General features: G+C 38.5%; 2 protein-coding genes across 5 annotated transcripts in view; one reads left to right on the top strand and one right to left on the bottom strand.

Moving 5' to 3' along the window:
• Nucleotides 1-108: 108 nt before the first annotated feature.
• On the top strand, nucleotides 109-3,948 carry LOC107586532 (RIB43A-like with coiled-coils protein 1). Its single transcript, XM_016273941.1, has 8 exons — nucleotides 109-161; nucleotides 333-534; nucleotides 734-957; nucleotides 1,667-1,781; nucleotides 1,907-2,025; nucleotides 2,456-2,695; nucleotides 2,787-2,953; nucleotides 3,815-3,948. The coding sequence occupies exons 2-8, from the start codon at nucleotides 336-338 to the stop codon at nucleotides 3,894-3,896; spliced, it is 1,146 nt and encodes a 381-aa protein (XP_016129427.1). The 5' UTR covers nucleotides 109-161; nucleotides 333-335; the 3' UTR covers nucleotides 3,897-3,948.
• A 2,532-nt stretch (nucleotides 3,949-6,480) lies between these two features.
• Nucleotides 6,481-20,529, bottom strand: part of LOC107586533 (neural cell adhesion molecule L1-like) — a 55,740-nt gene continuing 41,691 nt past the window's right edge. Inside the window, exons 6-29 of one of the 4 annotated variants that reach the window (XM_016273945.1) lie at nucleotides 20,089-20,211; nucleotides 19,825-19,995; nucleotides 18,249-18,363; nucleotides 17,973-18,157; nucleotides 17,628-17,759; nucleotides 16,812-16,955; nucleotides 16,447-16,558; nucleotides 16,074-16,234; nucleotides 15,551-15,710; nucleotides 15,325-15,449; nucleotides 14,989-15,090; nucleotides 12,307-12,504; nucleotides 12,014-12,084; nucleotides 10,729-10,954; nucleotides 10,475-10,590; nucleotides 10,179-10,404; nucleotides 9,972-10,094; nucleotides 9,438-9,608; nucleotides 9,070-9,183; nucleotides 8,741-8,890; nucleotides 7,804-7,935; nucleotides 7,616-7,688; nucleotides 7,504-7,515; nucleotides 6,481-7,352 (exon numbers count right to left, since the gene is read on the bottom strand). In XM_016273945.1, coding sequence (XP_016129431.1) covers nucleotides 7,097-7,352; nucleotides 7,504-7,515; nucleotides 7,616-7,688; nucleotides 7,804-7,935; nucleotides 8,741-8,890; nucleotides 9,070-9,183; nucleotides 9,438-9,608; nucleotides 9,972-10,094; nucleotides 10,179-10,404; nucleotides 10,475-10,590; nucleotides 10,729-10,954; nucleotides 12,014-12,084; nucleotides 12,307-12,504; nucleotides 14,989-15,090; nucleotides 15,325-15,449; nucleotides 15,551-15,710; nucleotides 16,074-16,234; nucleotides 16,447-16,558; nucleotides 16,812-16,955; nucleotides 17,628-17,759; nucleotides 17,973-18,157; nucleotides 18,249-18,363; nucleotides 19,825-19,995; nucleotides 20,089-20,211 — 3,398 coding nt within the window. In that variant the 3' untranslated portion in view covers nucleotides 6,481-7,096. Of the gene's footprint in view, nucleotides 7,353-7,503; nucleotides 7,516-7,615; nucleotides 7,689-7,803; nucleotides 7,936-8,740; nucleotides 8,891-9,069; nucleotides 9,184-9,437; nucleotides 9,609-9,971; nucleotides 10,095-10,178; nucleotides 10,405-10,474; nucleotides 10,591-10,728; nucleotides 10,955-12,013; nucleotides 12,085-12,306; nucleotides 12,505-14,988; nucleotides 15,091-15,324; nucleotides 15,450-15,550; nucleotides 15,711-16,073; nucleotides 16,235-16,446; nucleotides 16,559-16,811; nucleotides 16,956-17,627; nucleotides 17,760-17,972; nucleotides 18,158-18,248; nucleotides 18,364-19,824; nucleotides 20,212-20,529 lie in introns of all 4 variants that reach the window. The other 3 variants (XM_016273943.1, XM_016273942.1, XM_016273944.1) reach the window with 3 other exon arrangements.

The following is a 20,529-nucleotide window of genomic DNA, read 5'->3' on the forward strand; positions in this document are numbered from 1 at the left end:
GAAGAGTAATATAGCCTTATGTCCGTCAAACATATCCCATAACCTAGTTACAGAAACTGCGCCGTAAAGCGGTTGCCATGGCAACGCCACACAGCGCTTCAAACACAGCAGGAGGAGAGCTGACACACTGCCGTTCGTCGAAACTCAACTGATATTCACCAGTAAGGTTTTGATATTTTATCTTCATCTGTACATACAAATACCTGCTATTTATGTTATTAATAGCTACGCCAAAAAAAAAAACTATCCACCACCTTCTCAGTGGCGGTGAGAGAGAGGGAGCTGTTGTGTAATACAGGGAGGTTTGTTGATATAAAACCGTGCTCTGACAGAACATGTACAAGGTTGATTTACCCGTGGACGAGTCTGCGCTGCGGGCGGTGGAGCGGCGTCGGGCCGCAGAGGCTGAGCGCGAGGGCCGAATATTCAACACCAGAGCCCGAGTGATCGGCGTTGACCTGCGCGTGCTCCAAAAACAGCAGGAGGAGAAACGAGAGCGACTGGAGATGGGAAAGCAGCGAGACATGGCTCGTGGTAAGACACATCACTTCTGCACTACTTGTGTACTGCAAAACAAGCTACAACACTGAAAGTGTATGTATCAAAGTCAAACAATTATATTGTAAGCTATATTTCGCCTGTATTTCTTCCATTTTTCAATAATGGATCAACCACAGTCGGATACAAAATCATTGGTCTATGATATGCAGAAATAACGTTCTTTGTTGTTCAGATCTGTTGCGCTTATCCCTGGATGAAATGGCAATGCAACAGAAAAAGGAGGAAGAGGAGTTGCGAAGAGAGTTGGCTCAGGACTTGGTACAATATAGAGCGATACATCAACGTGCTGAGGACAGTCGTGATGCAGATATCAATTATGGCCGACAGGGGGCGCCAAATGCCAGTATTTCGGTCTCTGACTCGGCATTGGGACCCGCCAGCATGCAAGTGTTTTTGGTAAGCATAGACTGTACTGTAGTGTAGTGTTTGTTTGGGCACAGCAACAGATAAAGTCTCTATCAAATGACATGGACACTAACTGCTCCATCAGTCTTTTCGGATAAAATTTAGGGTAAACTTTATTTTAAGGTGTCCTTGTTACAGTGGAAAACACTATGGAAGTCAGTGGGGACCATCAACTGTTTGGTTACCAAAATATATTCTTATGTGATCAGCAGAAGAAAGAAACTCATACAGGCTTGGAACAACTTGAGGATGAGTAAATAATTACAAAATGTTTGCTTTTTGGGTGAATTATCCCTTTAAGTCAGGAGTAATATTTATATACATGTACTTACTATGGGTTAAAGTTAGGATAAGGGTTTTCTTTAGGGTTAGTTGCATGTAATTATGCATATTACAGTAAGTATGTCACATGTGTAACAAGAAAACTAAAATAAAGCGTTATAAAAATGTCCACTTGAATTTGAATGTGTAAGGACAATACGTTTTTGGTAACTTTTCAGCATTTATTTGAGGTTTTTCACCATTTTGTAGTTCATTTAAATAGTCCTACAGTGTGACAAAAGAAAGTACAGATATGTAGTTTCTCAAATAGAACGGCCTTTAAAACAGCATAATTATTATATATTAAAAAATAAATCATGTCACACTGCAGGACACCACTGTTCATATTCTATGAATATGTTTATGCACACCCGGTCAGGGAGAAGGAATGAATGAGAATGAAAAGAAGAGAGCTCAGATGGAAATGAACGAGAGAAACCTGAGAGCTCAAAGGGAGGAGAGGGAGAAACAAGAAAGGGAACAGAAAAACAGAGGTAAACAGATTACATTATATCCCATTTAGCCTTGTGATATTAAAATAGAAGCAACGATAATGTAAGTGTATTCCACTGTGTTTAGGAGCACAGCATGCATTTCATATATGTGTTTGTGTGTGCAGAGCTGCTAACCGGCAGGGAGTTGGTGGAAAGAGACCTCAGGGCAGTGCAGCTGAATGCCCTGGAGGAGGAGTGCAAAAGAGCAGCCCGCATTGCACTCAGTCATTACAATCAAGCTCAGGTATCATCTCACCACTAAACTAATGAAGCCAAACATTTGTGTTTATTTTTAGTAGGTTATTAAATAAATATTGTTCGTCCAATAATGAAAATAAGGTCATTTTCTCACCCTCAAGACATTAAAAACCACTTTGAGTTTCGTGGAACATGGAAAGGAGATTTATTTAAGAATATTCACACTGCTATTTTCCATATATGTATATGTAGTATAGTATAAAAGCATACACTGTTAAAAGTGGTAACCTGTAATTGTCACCTCAAAGAGCTATTTTTACCTGATTTACTTACAATATGAGGTTAATATGCGCAAATATCGGTTTGAAATGACATGAGGATGAGTAAATCATGACAGAATTTTCATTTCGAAAACCCAGAGGCACCATAGATCCTTGAGATGAAAGGTCAAGGTAACATCTGACCTCTCTTTGCAGGCAGAGGAGAGGATGGAGAAGGAGCAACAAGAGAGACTGAGGAGAGAGGGAGAGGAGCTGGCAGAGGTGCAGTACATGGTGACCTCTGACCTCCTGACAGAGCGACCAGAGGCTGCAAAGAGAAAAACCGAATCCTCGGCAGAGGGTCCACAAGTCCTGACCGACCGCTGGAAGGGCATGACACCACAGCAGATCAGTGATATCCACAGAAAGAGAGAGGAACAGTGTTTGGAGAAAGAGGTTAAGATGCGGCACTGACATGTGCCATTTGAGCATGCATTTATAGTCATCATAAAAGTAATACTCTTTTATCCCTTTCCAATTTCACCAGGGACTGAAAGAGATGGAGATGCAGAGAGACGTGGCCTGGGATTACCATCTGACAGAGCAGGCCAGACAGCAGGAGAGAGAGGAGAAAAGAGACAAGGAGCTGCAGAGAGAGAGGAGAATTCAACTCGATAAATACAATCAACAGCTGGCACTAGAGCAGCAAACGCAGTAAGTGGCACATTCATATTTCACTATTTTTAAAAACACAGAAGGACGCAAACAGAACGCAAAACTGGAAAATATACAATCAAGAGTAGTAAAGACCTTAAAAATGGTCTATGTAATTCATCACAATTTTTTTTCTCTAAATTTAAATAACTTGCTCCTCTCCAACAACTTTTCCTTTTGGCTGATATATGCCAGGCCAAAAGGTTATCATAAAACAACCAAATTCAGGCTACTGTGGTTGGTAATGCAAGCTTTCCAATAGTTCATATAGTAATGGCAATAATAGGGTCACTTTTCACATTTCAAAATCCCATCCTGCACTTTTTCTTGTTTAATATATTCTATTTGACCTGGATATACACACTACTGTTCAAAAGTTTGTGTCAGTATTTTGTTTGGCAGAAATTACTACTTTTATTCAGCAAGGATGCATTCAATTGATCAAAGGCGATTGTAGACTGGAGTAATGACTGCTGAAATATATTTAATTTGACTTATATTTGAATATAATAATTTAAATATATTTTAAATAGAATATTAAACAGGAAACAGTTGAATGAATGAGACATTTAGATAGCGCTTTGTGTATTGCTGTACACCCAAAGCACTTTATAATCATATGAAGGGGTCTCTCAGTTATTTTAAATTGTAATAATATTTCACAATATTGTCGTTATTATTGTATTTTTGATCAAATAAATGTACCCTTGATGGGAATAAGAGACTTCTCTCACATACATTAAAAAAAACGTACCCACCCCAACCTTTTGAACGGTAGTTTACGTTAAAAATAAAATTGCTAGTAGCTATTAGCAAAGTAATTTTTGGATGTCTAGAAACATGATATTTTCTGTTTTTCAGCCAACACTACATCGACAAGCAGCTCTATACAAACCGTCCCTCAGTTCAGTACTTCACCCAGTTTGGCACAAGCTCTCGATAAAGCACCATCCCATTCAATCCTCTCATCTGATCATTCTCCTGCACGAGAAATAAAGTGGTACTGGATTTCAAAGCACTGTTTGCATTTGACATTCATAAATTTACCTTTTATAGGCATCATTGCTGACAGTTGCCTTTATAATACTTTATATAGTGATGGATGTTTTATATAACAACTTTGTTGCAGATGTAGACGATCCCATTGATTTTAAGTATTTCCTTCCACTGGCCGATTGGTGATGCAGATACAATAGCCAAATCCAGTTCATATCTAGTTAAGGTAGCCCACCCTCACTTCCCCTCCAGTCCACAACACAGCAGGAGAATGTGACCAATACAGTCCCACAGCCTCATTCATCTCGTCCTTCATTTATTTTCACATCATATGCAGTAACAAACAGAACATACAAGAGGAATAAGAGACTATTATGTCAAGCTTATTTATGCTTTAAGCCTACAGTTTAAGATGCATTATGAGCTTGAATGAGTACATTTGACAACTAACAACAGAAACGGCAACGTTCGTTCACTAGTCAAGCTTTAAACGGTGCCCTCCCATCCAGTTTTAGTTGCAGTAGCAGAGGGCAGTATAGTGGATATCCAAGAGTCGATTCACTTCCGAGCTCAATGCACAGTCAAGACACTGACAAAATACACAAGTCGTCTAGCAGCAGTTTAGTTGAATATTGAATTGAATATAATTTGCATCACTTCCCCTTCCTGTAAGAAAATAGATCTCTTAGAGACTTTTGTCCTGAGTTTGTCTGTACAGCTTTTGTGAGGGAGGCTAACACAGCTATTCCAGAGGGCTGGGCATCACTGCAAAAGCCGCTCAAGACAGTGGTCTCAAAGATCTGAGTCAGCGTGTTTCTAATGCTCCCTGGAAGCGTGTGTGTGTGTGTGTGTGTGCAGTGGTGCAAATAAGATGACTGCGTCCTTCATTTCACGCTGCCTCTGCAGCAATAGATTCTAATCAGATATGCACAATACTGCTATTCTTTAGCACTTGGGAAACTATAAGCGCAATCATGTTTTGCCTGTAGCTTCATTTAGCTTATTTCCATCTCTCTTATCCAATCAGCTTTTTTTTTTTTCAGAACCTGTAACATTTATCAAAGGACTTTTTTCTTAGTTATTTAAAACTATGCTCTACTTGTCTACCACACTCAAATCACAACTAACAAGTTACTTGAAAGTTTAAAAAAAAGTTACAAAACTCAGATTTAAAAACCTAAAACAAACAACAAGACAGTTTTCAACATCATCATAAACAATCTTTTTGGGCTGTATTTACATTCATCTGGAAATTAAGAGATTTTTTCCCCATGTGCCCCTCTCTCTTGAGAAATACCAGATGTGCCATAGATTCTCTCAGTGCTATATTCTGCTATATTCGTTTATAAAACATCAAATCAAATGAACCAAAAAGCAAAAAAGGGAACAAATGCTATTTGGTATACTGGTATGGAACAATTCCCACCCAAACAAAGCATACATTCTGTGTAATAAGACACAAGTCAGTACATGATTGCATTTTACGTAACCAAACTAAACTGTGTGTGACATACTCTCTCACAGCCCTATCTAACTCAATACGACCTCAAAACTACGCACCTTACGTGTGTGTTCTTATGGCTTTACACCAACAGGGCTGCAAGAGAAAATCAGTCAGTACAGTTTAATACAATGCAGAAAACAAGAATTAAGCACACAGACACATACAGAGGGAGAAATAAACATGAGAGATGGTGGTGAGTATGTTGTCGAAGGCAGGCACAGGAACCGATGGAGATGAAAGATTATAATACTGTATTTGGCTAAATTGATAGATGCTTAAATGTACAGCTTGCTATAAACGATCTTATGTCGTAGAGCCATTGCATCATGTATTTACACTATGGAAACCTGTAATCGTAACTGAGAGGATGCCGATATGCATCTTCTGTTGAATCATGACAATATTACAATAAATCAACGTACAGATGACTTAAAGGTACTGTAAGTAAATTTTATGGAACGGAACTCAGAAAATATCGGAATTCTCAAAAAGGAGAAAAAATGTAGGGTGGAGACTTAGTTTTATCGATCTGTTGTTGATTAGATCGTGGCAGATCTGAATGTGACATTGCAGTAGATTGTAAGAAGGTCTGTCGTTTCACTGGAAGAACGAGTTATGACATTTTGATAAAAAGTAAAAAATGAAACATATGCATCATTCACAATATCAATAAGATGCATTTAGAAAATAGATGAATTTTCATTTCTGAAAAGAATTGGACACTGTTCAAACATCTACTATAACATGTAACCAAATTTACCAAGTTGTTTGCCAAATAAAATTGTCACAACACACTGAATTTTGACAGTGAAAAATGTACCAGCAGGGCCACGCTAACGGCGCTAGTCTTTTTAAGGTTTTTTTATTTATTAAATTTTTTTTTAAAGGGTGCATATCTAATTCAGTGGCTAAAACTGAGAAGTTGCACAATGGCTAACGTCACTTACAGCACCTTTAAAACACGACACCAAACTGATTCTTGTGTAAAAAAAAAAAAAAAATACATTAATCATAAAAAATAATAATAAAAATGGTTCAGGCAAGTCTTCAAAGAATAAAAAGAAAGAAAGAAATGACAGAGACGCACAAAACAATAAGTTGATTAAATTTTGCAACCAGATCATGCTGTCTATATGCTTGCACAACGCACTTAGTCATGATTTTAAGGCCCTCAGCTTCTCTCTTCTCCCTCATACCCTCCTTCTACAACGTTTTTTAATTGACTAACAGGTGAATCTGACTCCGATTTGATTTGGTGTTCGCCATGGGAGCTCGGTGTCTACTTTAGGTCACTGGATTATCAAAGAAGTCTCTTCTGGAGATGTTCTTGTCACGTCAATATAACTGTAAACGGCTAGAGCCTATTTTATACTGTAAAATGAGAGATAATATCTGTAAACAACGAGCATGGCAGTCTATTTGTTATATGTCAGTCGAATGTTTTCCTCTGGCTGTGTCAAAAGTGTTGTGTTGGTTCAATTACATCTGAAGTAAGTTCCAGCAGTGCTTCTGGTTGGTTTTCTTGGCATCTGTTGTGTGTGTGGGTCTCATTATTGTGGGTTTTCAATTATTTGGTCAGTCATGAGTGGTTGCAACAGGCGGGCACATGTGTGAATCCACGTTTGGGCTCGGGCTCGCCCTGGCTAGTCAAGGAAGGCGGCGGAGTTGGGCAGGCCGTGGTGGGAAATGGCTGTGGCAGGATTTAGAGGGGAACTTTCCTGAGTCCCGGGGTCAGGAACATCTCGGACTCCGCTGCTCTGACTAGCCAGTGACTCGTCCATGATGACCTCGGTCTGCACGCTGTTGCTGTTGGCGTAGTCATCTAGAGCGTCGTCGGTACATAGCTTACTATCCTCGCACAGAGATGGCTGACTGGCTGTCTGCTTCTCCTCATTGTCACTATGCGAGAAGAGAAAGGGGGAAAGAAAAATACAAATAAATATATAAATGTAAACCAAGTGTGACGTCAAAAATGCCACTCTGTGCATGCAAGGGAAAGTATTGAGAAAGCCATGCATAAAAAAAAAAACAATGCCACTGCAAAGCATACCTCTCCAGCGATCTGCAAATCATTAAGAAGAGCATTTAGGAGAGAAAGGAAGAGCATAAGAAATGGGGAAATTAAATTTATGCAATAATCTGTCTAACAAACTTCACCACACCTGTACTCTCCAAAAGCCTCATTATTCATTGGCCGAACTTCAGAATCTATCTGGCCTTCTTCTTTTTCTTTGACTGTGGGAAGAATACAATTCAGGGATATTTGCGCATTTGTTAGTACTGTCAAGGGACAAATCACACTAAGGGTGGTTAAATAGATTAGAATGATGTGTGACAGTGGTTCTTATACCTGAGTATTTTCCACCTTTGCTTCGTTTTATGAAACACAGAATGAGCAGTACCAGCAGCAACAGCACGAGGGCGCTGATGAGTCCAATGAACCAGCTCTCAGTCACAAACCCTTGACTTATCTCCATGACTTCTGAAGTGAGAGGGAAATGTATGATTTTTTATTTTTAATTAAAGGGGGACAAAATGGAAATGCTGTCATCATTTACTCTCTTTAATGTTGTTACAAACCTACACTACCTTTCAAAAGTTTGGGGTTTGTAAGATTTTTATAATATGTAATGTAATACTTTTATTGAGCAAGGATACATTAAATTGATCAAAAGTAAAGACAGTAAAGACATTTATAATGTACAAAAAATTTTGATTTCAAATAAATGTTTTTCTTTTAGAATTTCTATTAATTAAAGAATCTTGGGAACATGTATTTTGGTTTCCACAGAAATATTAAGCAGCACAACTGTTTTCAGCATTAATGATAACAAATAAAAAAAATGTTGCATGAGCACTAATCAGCATATTAGAATGATTTCTGAAGGAACTTGTTGTGACTGGAAGACTAAAGTAATGGCTGCTGAAAAATCAGGTTTTTAATACATTTCATTTTAAAATATATTAAATACTAAACAGTTCTTTTACTATTTCGCTATACTACGGGTTTACTGTGGTTTTGATCAAATAAATGCTGCATTTGTGAGTATAAGAGACTTATTCCAGAAACAAAAAATATACTGACACCAAACTTTCGAATGGTAGTGTATATGACCTTCATTCTTACAGTGGAAAAAAAGAGAGAAATTTGGAAGATACTATGAACATCACAGAATGGAAAATATTACCAAGATTTCTTCTTTTCAATTTCTTCTGTGGACTGCATGTAAATAGGACATCAGTGCAATTTATTATAAAAAGCATTAAGAGAGCTGTTTTGTGATTACTTGCTCCTGCTGTCTGGATCTCATCCTCCCATAAAGTTTTGTTTTTGAAGTCAATCTTCAAGCGGTACTCGGACCCAGACTGGAGCCCCTGCAGCGTGTAAAAAGACTGAGAGCTGTTCACTCTTTCAGAGCGCTTCCATGTGCCTTTGCCTGGACAAATACACACAATACAGTACAAATCAAAACACACTCGTTTTTTTATTCTCTCTCAGTTACTGAAAAAGTAGAGGCACTAAGTAACATAAGACTTAATAAAGCTGCTACTTTCTATTTTGCTATTCAATGAACAAGCTTGTGTTCAATCATTCTCAATCACATCCTGTCCGTACCATCCTTTTTCAGGTAATGAATAAAGAATCCCACGTTCCTCTGTCTTTCTTTCGATACCCATGTCAGGTTGACTGATGTCTCTCCAGTCGATAAACTAATGTTGGAGGGTGGAACTGTTCACACACACACACACACACAAAAGTGAGACTTAGACACCTTTAAATCTGGTTGATTGTTCGTTACACAAACTCATTTGTCCAAATATAATTCAAAGTGGCTGTGATTATGTCACATTTCCTCTTATTTTCAGTGTGGACACAAATTACTTCGCTAGAAGTGTGTCGCATCAAGTCTGGTTAGGACAAAGTGTCCGTGAAAACATTTAATATATAATGTAGATATAATTTAGATCAGTAAAATGTTGGACCTCCATCCAGAGTTGTGGCTCCCTCCGTGATGATTGGCAGACCTTCTCCCTTAGCAGTGTAGCCTTGCAGGTAGAAGCGGTAACGGCTATGAGGATCCAGCTTTAAGCTGAAGTGAGACACCACGTGGTCACTAATCTCTATCATTTGCATGGGACTGTCTTCTTTATCAACTGCAGAGAAATGAGGGGAAGAAGAGACACTAGACATGTCAAAAACATTGTTTAGTGGTTTTAAAAATAGTTGTTTTAAAATGTTAACCATCAAGCACTTGCTATATGCAGTTGCTACAGTGCGGGGTTCCTCAAATCCGGTCCTGGAGGGCCACTGGCCTGCAGAGTTTAGCTCAAACCTTGATCAAACTCACTTACCCGTGATTTTCTAGGGATCCTGAAGACCTTGACGAGCTTGCTCAGTTGTGTTTGATTAGGGTTGGAGCTAAAAGATTTGAGGAAACCTGCTATAGTGTTTTGAATGGTTTTCTGATGCTTAATGATCACTGCTTCTAGAATGAATTAGGCTGTTGGTCAACGCACCTTGTTGATACTTTAACATGTATCCTTTCAGGACACCGTTCGGCTGGGTGGGTGGAGTCCAATGCAGTGTCATTTCTGTCTCCGATGGGCTATCCAGCAGCAAAGATGATGGAGGACCAGGTACTGGAAAAAATGGATGACAGGATTTGAATCCCTCACCCTTCTTCATCTATTTTTACTTTTTGTCTCTCAGTCTTTCATTCTTACCTCCTTCTGGAGTGTGGAAAGTGAGGGGGTCAGACTGGGGACCTTCTCCTTTATTGTTGAAGACACTCACAGACAGTGCGTAATGGGAGTAGGGCTGCAGGTCTCCCAGAACCTTCCTCTCCTCATTACTGTCTGTCATCACAAACGAGATGTTGCTTGGCTTCCCCTCCCTAACACGCTCCCGTCGGAGGTGTCTGCTTTCCGGGCCATAGTGCATAAGATAAATCTATAGGATGAATACATAAATTGTCAAATATATTTTACATCTCACAGTTTAGCACAGTACAGTATATTACCTTGTAACCCTGCAGACGACCTCTCGCAGTTTCTCTGTTTATGGGCGCCCACGTCACTACAATTGCAGTGCTGTTGATCAAAGCCACTCCCACATCCATAGGGGCCTCAAGCGGGTCTGACAGGAAGAAAGAGCACATTAGGATTAACTAAATTTATTGTTTAATTGGGGTGAATTGAAATACATAACCTTACAGGAAGATGTCAGGAAAAGGGCTCACAAGAGCAGTAAAAATATCAAACATGACAAACTCACAGTCCTCTCCAGAGTATCCAATGGTGGATTTGGGCTCCGGACCATTTCCCATCTCATTAACAGCTTGCACTTTAATGTCAAAGGCAGAGAAGTTGCCCACATCTGTGACGGTGAAGGGTGGAGAGGTCATCAATTTGGTGTTCCAGGATGGACCGCTGCCCAAAACTTTCCTCCACATCACTATATAGCTAAAACCTGGGCCGTTGAAACTACGCCTGTCCATTTCCTGCAAGAACACAGATTCAGTTTTGAGCCAAACTGTATTTTTCTGTGAACAATGATAATTTCAAACATTGACAATAGTCTATTAGGTCAATAGGTCTAGTTAAGATGATACAACTCACTAGAATGAATGTGAATTTTCTAAAACTACATAAGAGAGTGAGATGAACATTTAGGATGAACTGATTCACTTGAAGAAATCTGACTTTCCAACACTAACAACATACTGTATGAGAGAGAGAGGACTGTTTAAAATAAACCAATTAACTACAATGAATTGGAACTGAAACACACTGCATGCAAGAGAGAGGACAGTTTAGGATGAACCGATTCACTAATATGAATCAGAATTTTCTAGCACTACATATGAGAGAGAGGTCCGTTTAAGATGAACCGATTCGCTAGAATAAGTCAGACTTTTCTAACACTACATAAGAGAGAAAGAGAGATGAACTGGGATGAACTGATTCACTTGAATGAATCAGATTTTCCAACACTACAAGTGAGAAAGAGAGGACTGTTTAAGAAAAAACGATTTACTAGAATGAATTGGAATTGAAATACTGCATATGAGAGAGAGAGAGACAGGTGAGGATAAAAAGATTCGCTAGAATCAATCAGACTTTTCTTACACTACATATGAGAGAAGGGACTGTATAAGATGAACTGATTCACTAGAATGAATCAGACCTGACAATGCTACATACAACAACTGTGAGCATGTGTAGTTGTTTTAAAAACATTTTCAAACATATTAAAAATGTTTGGTCATGCTACACCACTACTCATATTACCAAAAATATAGTTAGTAGCATCAATACTTTTTTAGTTAGGTGCTTTCCAACACTGCTTACAATATGAAGTCATATGGGCTCCTTTAGGAAAATTTTTGTCTATTTTAAAGCTTAACCGGGACATCTCCTGTTCACTTTTTTTCTCCCGTTTACAATATCTTTTGTGTTCCATGGAAAAATAAATCATACAGGTATGGAACGACACGAGGATGAATACAAGATGACAGAATCATTTCTGGTCTCTTTAAATGCTGAACTGTGCAACATACCTTCCATGTGATGACAAGGTTGTCTGGGTCGATGGAATCACTGCGCACTCCTTCAGGGTTACTGTCTGGAGCTGTAGAGGACAAATCATAATTTAGTGCCAAGTTGTTCTAACGTGGCAATAAAACTGTCACTTCACATCAGCCACATGCTGAGAGAAGATACAAACACAAATCCAAAGTGTCATACAATGATTCAAGGGACAAAACAAATGCATCACAATGTAGCATTACAAGTCTTTTCTGTTTTAAGGCTATGTAAACATGCACATGCTCACACGTGCAGTGTTACTTACGAGCAGCTGGTGTGGAAAAGACATCTGTGTACATGCTCGGGTCACTCTTGCCGATGTCATTGATGGCGATGACTCGGAAACGGTAGGAAAGGAAGGGCTTCAGGGAAAGGGTAGTTCGCTGATTGTTGCCTGGCATGCGGCTTAGCTCCTCCCATTCTTTTCTTTCATACTCAGTCTCCTCAAACTCAATCAAATACTCTAGATACATAAACACATAGAACAGGAGGAAATGTCACTGATTTTATAAAAGACTGGCCTCCAAAATGTATTTAAACACTTCAAACACATTTAAAAGTGCAAGAATGCAACTGCTTTACATTCGAAATATGAAAAAAGGCATATATTTTAAAGTTGATGAAAAGCTTGAATTAAATCAAACAAAATAAAAAATCGAAATAAAAACAAATCAAGATAAAACAAAATATATACATGTGCATCTCAAATTAGAATGTCGTGGAAAAGTTCATTTCAGTAATTCAACTCAAATTGTGAAACTCGTGTATTAAATAAATTCAATGCACACAGACTGAAGTAGTTCAAGTCTTTGGTTCTTTTAATTGTGATGATTTTGGCTCACATTTAACAAAAACCCACCAATTCACTATCTCAACAAATTAGAATATGGTGACATGCCAATCAGCTAATCAACTCAAAACACCTGCAAAGGTATTCAAGCAAAAGGAGCCCCTACCAAGTATTGAGTACATGTACAGTAAATGAACATACTTTCCAGAAGGCCAACAATTCACTAAAAATGTTTTTTTATTGGTCTTATGAAGTATTCTAATTTGTTGAGATAGTGAATTGGTGGGTTTTTGTTAAATGTGAACCAAAAGCATCACAATTAAAAGAACCAAATACTTCAGTCTGTGTGCATTGAATTTATTTAATACACAAGTTTCACAATTTGAGTTGAATTACTGAAATAAATGATAAATAAATAAAACTTTTCCACGACATTCTAATTTATTGAGATGCACCTGTATTAAAAAAATATAGAAAAATATTTTATTTGTTCACTTGTCCTGTGACTAGTTACCAACATCAGAGAACCATGAACTGATGAAAATCTAAAAACTAAATTAAAACATATACACACACACACATATATATATATACATATATATATATATATATATATATATATAATTTATTTAATACACAAGTTTCACAATTTGAGTTGAATTACTGAAATAAATGATAAATAAATAAAACTTTTCCACGACATTCTAATTTATTGAGATGCACCTGTATTAAAAAAATATAGAAAAATATTTTATTTGTTCACTTGTCCTGTGACTAGTTACCAACATCAGAGAACCATGAACTGATGAAAATCTAAAAACTAAATTAAAACATATACACACACACACATATATATATATACATATATATATATATATGTACGTGTGTGTGCGTGTGTGTGTGTGTCCGTCCTGTTACACTTAATGTTGTCACAAAAAAAAGAGAACAAATATAATTCTATTTAGTATTTTATTAATATTATTTTGTATTATATTTAACATTTTTAATACTAATTATACATTTCATAGTGTTTTGATGCATTTTTATATTTATTCCAAAATAATAACTAAAGGCAGTAACAATTTGAACAATATTCTGGAAACAGTTTACAATAAGGTTTAATTAGTTAACATTAGTTAACTACTTTAGTTAACATGAACTAAGAATAAACAATAGCCTACTTCTACAGCATTTATTAATCTTAGTTAATATTAATTTCAACATTTACTAATGCATTATGGCCGGTGTCCTGCAGAGTTTAGCTCCAACCCTAATTAAACACACCTGAACCAGCTAATCAAGCTCTTACTAGGCATAGAAACTTCCAGTCAGGTGTGTTGAGGCAAGATGGAGCTAAACTCTGCAGGACACCAGCCCTCCAGGACCGAGTTTGGACAGCCCTGCTTTAGGGTCTCTGTAGAAAGTCTATGGAGCGAAGGGAGGCAAGCCTCCGCTGTAACTTTACCTGCGGGTGTCGCTGTTTGACAGTGTTACTTTATAAAAACGAGTGACTTTTCTACTTTTAATGCCATATTTAGTAATATTTGCGATGTATGTTTGTAATATCGATTATTTTCTCATCCAATTTTTTGAGGAGACACTGCCTCCCTTGCCTCCTCGGAGGAAACGCCCCTGATAGATATAGATATATATATAGATATTATACACACAAAATATTTTACTTGTTTAAGTGCATGTCATGTGACTAGTTACCAACAGCAGTGAATCATGAACATGTGTTTTTGAAATGACTGAAATTAAATCTCAGAGGGTTCTTATATTTTATAGTAAATATTTTAGGTCAAAGGGGTCAAAGAACAGCATACGTTGTTTACGTCCAGCAGGTACTCTCCAAAATGGCACCAGGGTGATGCGGAGAAGACGAATTGTTGTATAAAGTCGTTATATTTTTTTTCTTTTGCACACAAAAAGTATTCTCGTAGCTTCGTAAAATTACGGTTGAACCACTGATGTCACATGGATTATTTTACAGATCTCCTTGCTACGTCTCTGGACTTGGGAACTTTTCAGTTGCGTTGCTGTCTATGCAGGGTCAGACAGCTCTCAGATTCCATCAAAAATATCTTAATTTATATATAACTTTTGGGTGAACTATCCCTTTAAACTGTTGCCTAAACAGGAAAACATTTATGGTACCTAGCACAGGGCTGTTATGATCATCTCCAGGTGTCCAGCTGAGAGTGACACTGCGATCTTTAGGTTCGGTCATCTGTATTTGTGTCGGAGAGTCTGGTCGGTCTGGTGAATGAGGGTTGACAGAGGTCAGGGGGTAAGATGCTAGTAAAAACAAGGCATCTATGGTTTTAAAGGTTATTACTTGAATATGCCTACAGCAAAACATGTCCTTTTGTCCTTTCTGTAGGTCACATTATCATACAACTTGCAATACACATACAGCTATATAGATCCAGACACATAAAAGGGTTTAGAAATGGCCATATTAGAGAACAGGCAGATTATAAAGTTACCTACCAACGATAGTGATGGAGCCACTCGCTTCAGCCATATCCAGAGTGGTAATGACTTCACAGGTGTAAATCCCTTCATCCTCTTCCTCGACATCAGGTATTATGAGGGTGGATTCGTCTATCATGTACCTAAGACATTTATGGTTAATAACGTTCATGAGATCATGTTATACAGCTTAAATTTAGCCTTTTTGAAGCATTCTGAAAGAAACGAAGGTATAAAAGCATACTTGTCAGAATCAGAGGATTCTGTGAGCTTCTGCCGGTTCTTCCTCCACTGGACTTGAGGGGTGTCCTGCCTGGAGTCCACCTGGTACTCGCAGGTGAGGGTAGCGGGCTTCCCCCGCTGGATTCGCAGAGCCAATGGAGGTTTCACAATGACTGTCTTATCTGAGGGACAACATTTCTATTTGTAAAAAATATCTTAATTTTAAGATTTCAATAATTTTTTTTTTGTCGTGTTTCAATTAAAAAAAATTATAGTAAAAAAAATCCACAAGAAACAAGAATATGTAAGATAGCGAGACTTTAAGAGAATATATCCTGAATTAGTTTAATATTTTTTTTACCTATTTTCCTTGTTGTAATAAAAGTCTCTGTACACATAATATTAGTATTTAATAATATTTTGCATATTTTTTGTCCCTTGTATGTGGATATTAGAACACAAAAAAAGCCAAAATGAACATTAACAAAAGAAATGATCCTAAAAGCCTGAAATGGAAACTTTTCTAAATATGGTGTGGAACTCACTGAGTACATCCAGCTCAGCAGTGATGGTGATTTTACTGTTGCTAACAGTGCAGGTGTACTGGCTGCTGTCATTGAGGGAGGGGTTACTGATCTGTAGAGAGCCATCGGGTAACTGGCTCATCCTTGGGTTGGCTTCAAGTGCACCCCAGGTCTCACCTTCCCTGTGAACGCACAAAATATTTATTTTAGCCTGTTCAAATGGTAGCAGTGTGCCAAAATAACACCATGTTTTTTCCCGAAATGTTGACTATTGAGTATGATTTTTCCCATTTTCCCAACGGACTCCCCACACTACACCAATAATCAGGACAGCTGGCCGGAGCAGTTCTGGCAGGTGAGGAAGGGACACCCCACAGGATAGAGTCTGTCTCACCATGTGACATTGGGCTGAGGAGAGCCAAAGGTCTCACAAGCCAGCTCAGCTGTCTGTCCCTCTGCCACAGAGTACATGAGACCATCTTCTGTCAGAATCTGGGGAGGCAGTTCTAGAGAAACAAAATAAAAACATTAGAAAATGTTTTTAGTTTTTGAGTTGTGATTGGCTATGCAATTATGTTCAGGGTGGTTGCTAATGCTATGCTGTTGCTAAGGTGTTTTGAGTGGTTTGTTAGCATGTCGCTATGTTGTTGCTAGGGTAGTTTACAAATGAAGTCTATGGTATTCTGAGCCCTGTATTTTGCCTTAGCAAGCACCACAACAAAAATAACTTTTTAGAGCTGTTTTTGGAAATTCCCTTACCTATAACATAGACGTAGGCATTGATGAGGATAGATCCATGCTTATTGACTGCTTTGCACTGATACACTGCAGTGTCACTGAGCTCCACATTCTTCAGAGTGAGAACGCCATGTTTCAAGCTGCGTCTGAGGTCTGGGTCAATATCTACGCAAAAAGACACCTCAATATGTCAATACAAGACCATATACCAATGTCTCAAACAAAGATTATTCTACATATACAAGCAAAATATACAGTTAAGGGACAGTATTTCTTCTGCTTTTTTTCTTCTGTTGAACACGGAAGATGATGTTTTGAAGAATACTAGTAATCAAAAAGTTGCTGGTAGCCATTGACGTTCATAGTATTTTTTCCCTACTATTGAAGTCAATGGCTACCAGAAAATATCTTCTTTTGTGTTCAACAGAAGAAAGAAATTCATGCAAGTTTGGAACAACATGAGGGTGACTAAATGATGAAAAAATGAAACATTTTTGGTTAACTATCCTTTTAAGCCAGTGATTCCAATTTTTTTTTCTCAGCTGAATCCCTTGGACTTAAAATATTTAAGTATCTCCTGAGATTTTAAGTTAATAATTCAATAATTTAACAACACATTCACATGGTCACAATTCTCTCATTTCGGTTAATGTTCACATGACGTGCAGGAAAACAAATATATTTAAGTAGTTTTTTTTTCTTTCTCAATTTTACAGTTTTGTGATTTTATTAATTAGCTTTGCATCAAATCATAAACCCATTGCAGTTCCTTCTCAAAACCTAGTGTGGGGAAACCCCGCATTAAGAAATGGAATGTGTCTTGACTGATTCAATTACCAGTAAGAAGATTGCCATTGATGCTCCAGGTGACCTCAGGGCTGGGAATACCATCAGCTTTACATTCCAGTTTGACTGTATCTCCCGGGGCGTACAGTTGGCTCTTTGGTTTTTTAATCCAATATGGGGCAGCTATACCACCACAAAACACAAACAACTAATCATGAAAGGTCTCAGTCAACAATTATATGCAACCTTCCAAAAGGGAAGTGAGGTAGTCAATAGTTTAATTTTAAGTTTTTTTGTTTTTTAAGTCATCCTCCCATTGATTTTCTCAAGTTCACACCCCACATCCAAATCTAAATCTGGAGAGGATGTGATCTGACAGTGTGAAGCATGCAGTACCTTCCACAGTGACGCTGTAGGTGTGAGTGATCATGCCTTGCAGATTTGTGGCAGTACACTGGTACTCGCCGCTGTCAGACTCTGAGATATTCTTAAAGCGCAGAACTCGATCATAACTATCTTTGGATGTGCGGGACTCTGACAGGACTCCATCCTTCCTGATCCACTGAATTTTGGGAGAGGGCCTAGTAAGTGAGGGAATAGGATGTAAACACACCGGACACTTTTTAAGGAAGTAACTGTCAAAGACACACAGTCGGAGCAGGTTTGACTTACAGGCCCTGGACAATGCACTCCAGCTCCAGGTTTTGGCCACTGAGCACCAGATAGGAGCTGTGGGAGCCAGTGGGTCGCATCATTTGTGGCCTTCTGTTACGCACTACTGAGTTAGCTACAGATACAGACAAAGACAGAATTATTGAGAGAAATGAGGAGAGAGCATCATAAACAATTACAGCTGCAGTAAGTGGGTGTTCACACAGGACTAAGACTGGGCAAAAAAGCTTAATATCGCAATATGTTTCAGACTTTTTATGACATTAGATAGAATGAAAAATTAAAGAACATTGGATGGATGGATGGATGGAATGAACAAAATAAACGATGGATGGATGGACAGCACAAAAAGTAATAGATGAACAGATGGATGGACAGAATAAAAGAAATGATGAATGGATGGACAGACAGAACAAAAGAAACGGATGGATGGATGGTTGAATGGATGGAACAAAAGGAATGATGGATGGATGTAAGTGGGTGCACAATGGATGGATGGAAAAAAAAATGATTGACGGATGGATGGATGGACAGACAGAACAAAAGAAACAGATAGATGGACAGATGGTTGAACGGATGGATGGAACAAAAGAAATGAAGGATGGATGGATGGACAATTACAGCTGCAGTAAGTGGGTGCACGATGGATGGATGGAACAAAAGAAATGATTGATTGATTAATGGATGGAACAAAAGAAATGAATGGATGGACAGACAGAACAAAAGAGATGGATGGATGGATGGATGGATGGATGGATGGATGGATTGGAACAAAAGAAATGAAGGATGGATGGATGGACAATTACAGCTGCAGTAAGTGGGTGCACGATGGATGGATGGAACAAAAGAAATGATTGATTGATTAATGGATGGAACAAAAGAAATGAATGGATGGACAGACAGAACAAAAGAGATAGATGGATGGATGGATGGATGGATGGATGGATGGATGGATGGATGGATGGATGGATGGATGGATGGATGGATGGATGGATGGATGGATGGATGGATGGATGGATGGATGGATGGATGGATGGATGGATGGATGGATGGATGGATGGATGGATGGATGGATGGATGGATGGATGGATGGATGGATGGATGGATGGATGGATGGATGGATGGATGGATGGATGGATGGATGGATGGATGGATGGATGGATGGATGGATGGATGGATGGATGGATGGATGGATGGATGGATGGATGGATGGATGGATGGATGGATGGATGGATGGATGGATGGATGGATGGATGGATGGATGGATGGATGGATGGATGGATGGATGGATGGATGGATGGATGGATGGATGGATGGATGGATGGATGGATGGATGGATGGATGGATGGATGGATGGATGGATGGATGGATGGATGGATGGATGGATGGATGGATGGATGGATGGATGGATGGATGGATGGATGGATGGATGGATGGATGGATGGATGTTTTATGTAGATGTGTATTTTAAAAATAACTCAATGTCTTGCTCTTTCTCTTCTTTTCAGGCCAAAGGTTTTTGAGAAACAGCAACGGTTGGTCAAGGACAGTCAGCATCCTCTGTCTTGATGCTTACAGGGAACAACAGCGAGTTTGATGGGCTCTTTGAGGACGATGATGCGTGCGCTGGGGAACTGAGTGTTGCAGGTGTAATCGTCTCGACTGTCTGCCAGAGCCACATGAGAGAAGTACAAGTTTCCATCGCGACCCTGAATCACACGATCGTTTTGCTGAATGTGACGCAACTCTAAGAGAAAAAGATTTAGACACAGATGCATATATGTAGATATTGCTGAGATATGGCTCATGTTTAACATGGATAAACCAGGATAAAACAAACTCTTGTCCATCCAGTGGATGACCGGAGCCACAGTGCTGTTAGGAGGATTACAGGGAAGCACCACACTCTCTCCTTCCTCCACCTTCTTCGACACCTTCTTCTCCTTCTGTAGAGTGGGAGTGTCTGCAAGAGAACAGGGAATTAATTCAAATTACACTACCGTTTAAAAGTTTGGGATCTTTATAAGATTATTTAATGCTTACCGTGGCTGCATCAAAAATACAGTATAGCAGTAATACTGTTAAATATTATTACAATTAAAATAACTGTTTGCTATTGTAATATATTTTAAAATGTAATATGTTCCTGTGATGAATTTTCAGCAGCCATTACTCCAGGCTTTAGTGTCACATGACCCTTCAAAATCATTCTAATATGCTGATTTGGTGCTCAATGTTATTATCAATGTTGAAAACAGTTGTGCTGCTTAATATTTTTGTG

The sequence above is a fragment of the Sinocyclocheilus grahami genome, unplaced genomic scaffold (assembly GCF_001515645.1).
Source record: "Sinocyclocheilus grahami isolate Dianchi unplaced genomic scaffold, SAMN03320097.WGS_v1.1 scaffold83.1, whole genome shotgun sequence".
Taxonomy (NCBI): domain Eukaryota; kingdom Metazoa; phylum Chordata; class Actinopteri; order Cypriniformes; family Cyprinidae; genus Sinocyclocheilus; species Sinocyclocheilus grahami.

Excerpts from the sequence above, each read along its gene's own strand:
- LOC107586532 (XM_016273941.1), top strand. The coding sequence starts at position 336 with ATGTACAAGGTTGATTTACCCGTGGACGAGTCTGCGCTGCGGGCGGTG. Across the intron at positions 535-733 it reads GCAGCGAGACATGGCTCGTG|ATCTGTTGCGCTTATCCCTG; the intron begins GTAAGACACATC and ends TTTGTTGTTCAG. Across the intron at positions 2,954-3,814 it reads GCACTAGAGCAGCAAACGCA|CCAACACTACATCGACAAGC; the intron begins GTAAGTGGCACA and ends TCTGTTTTTCAG.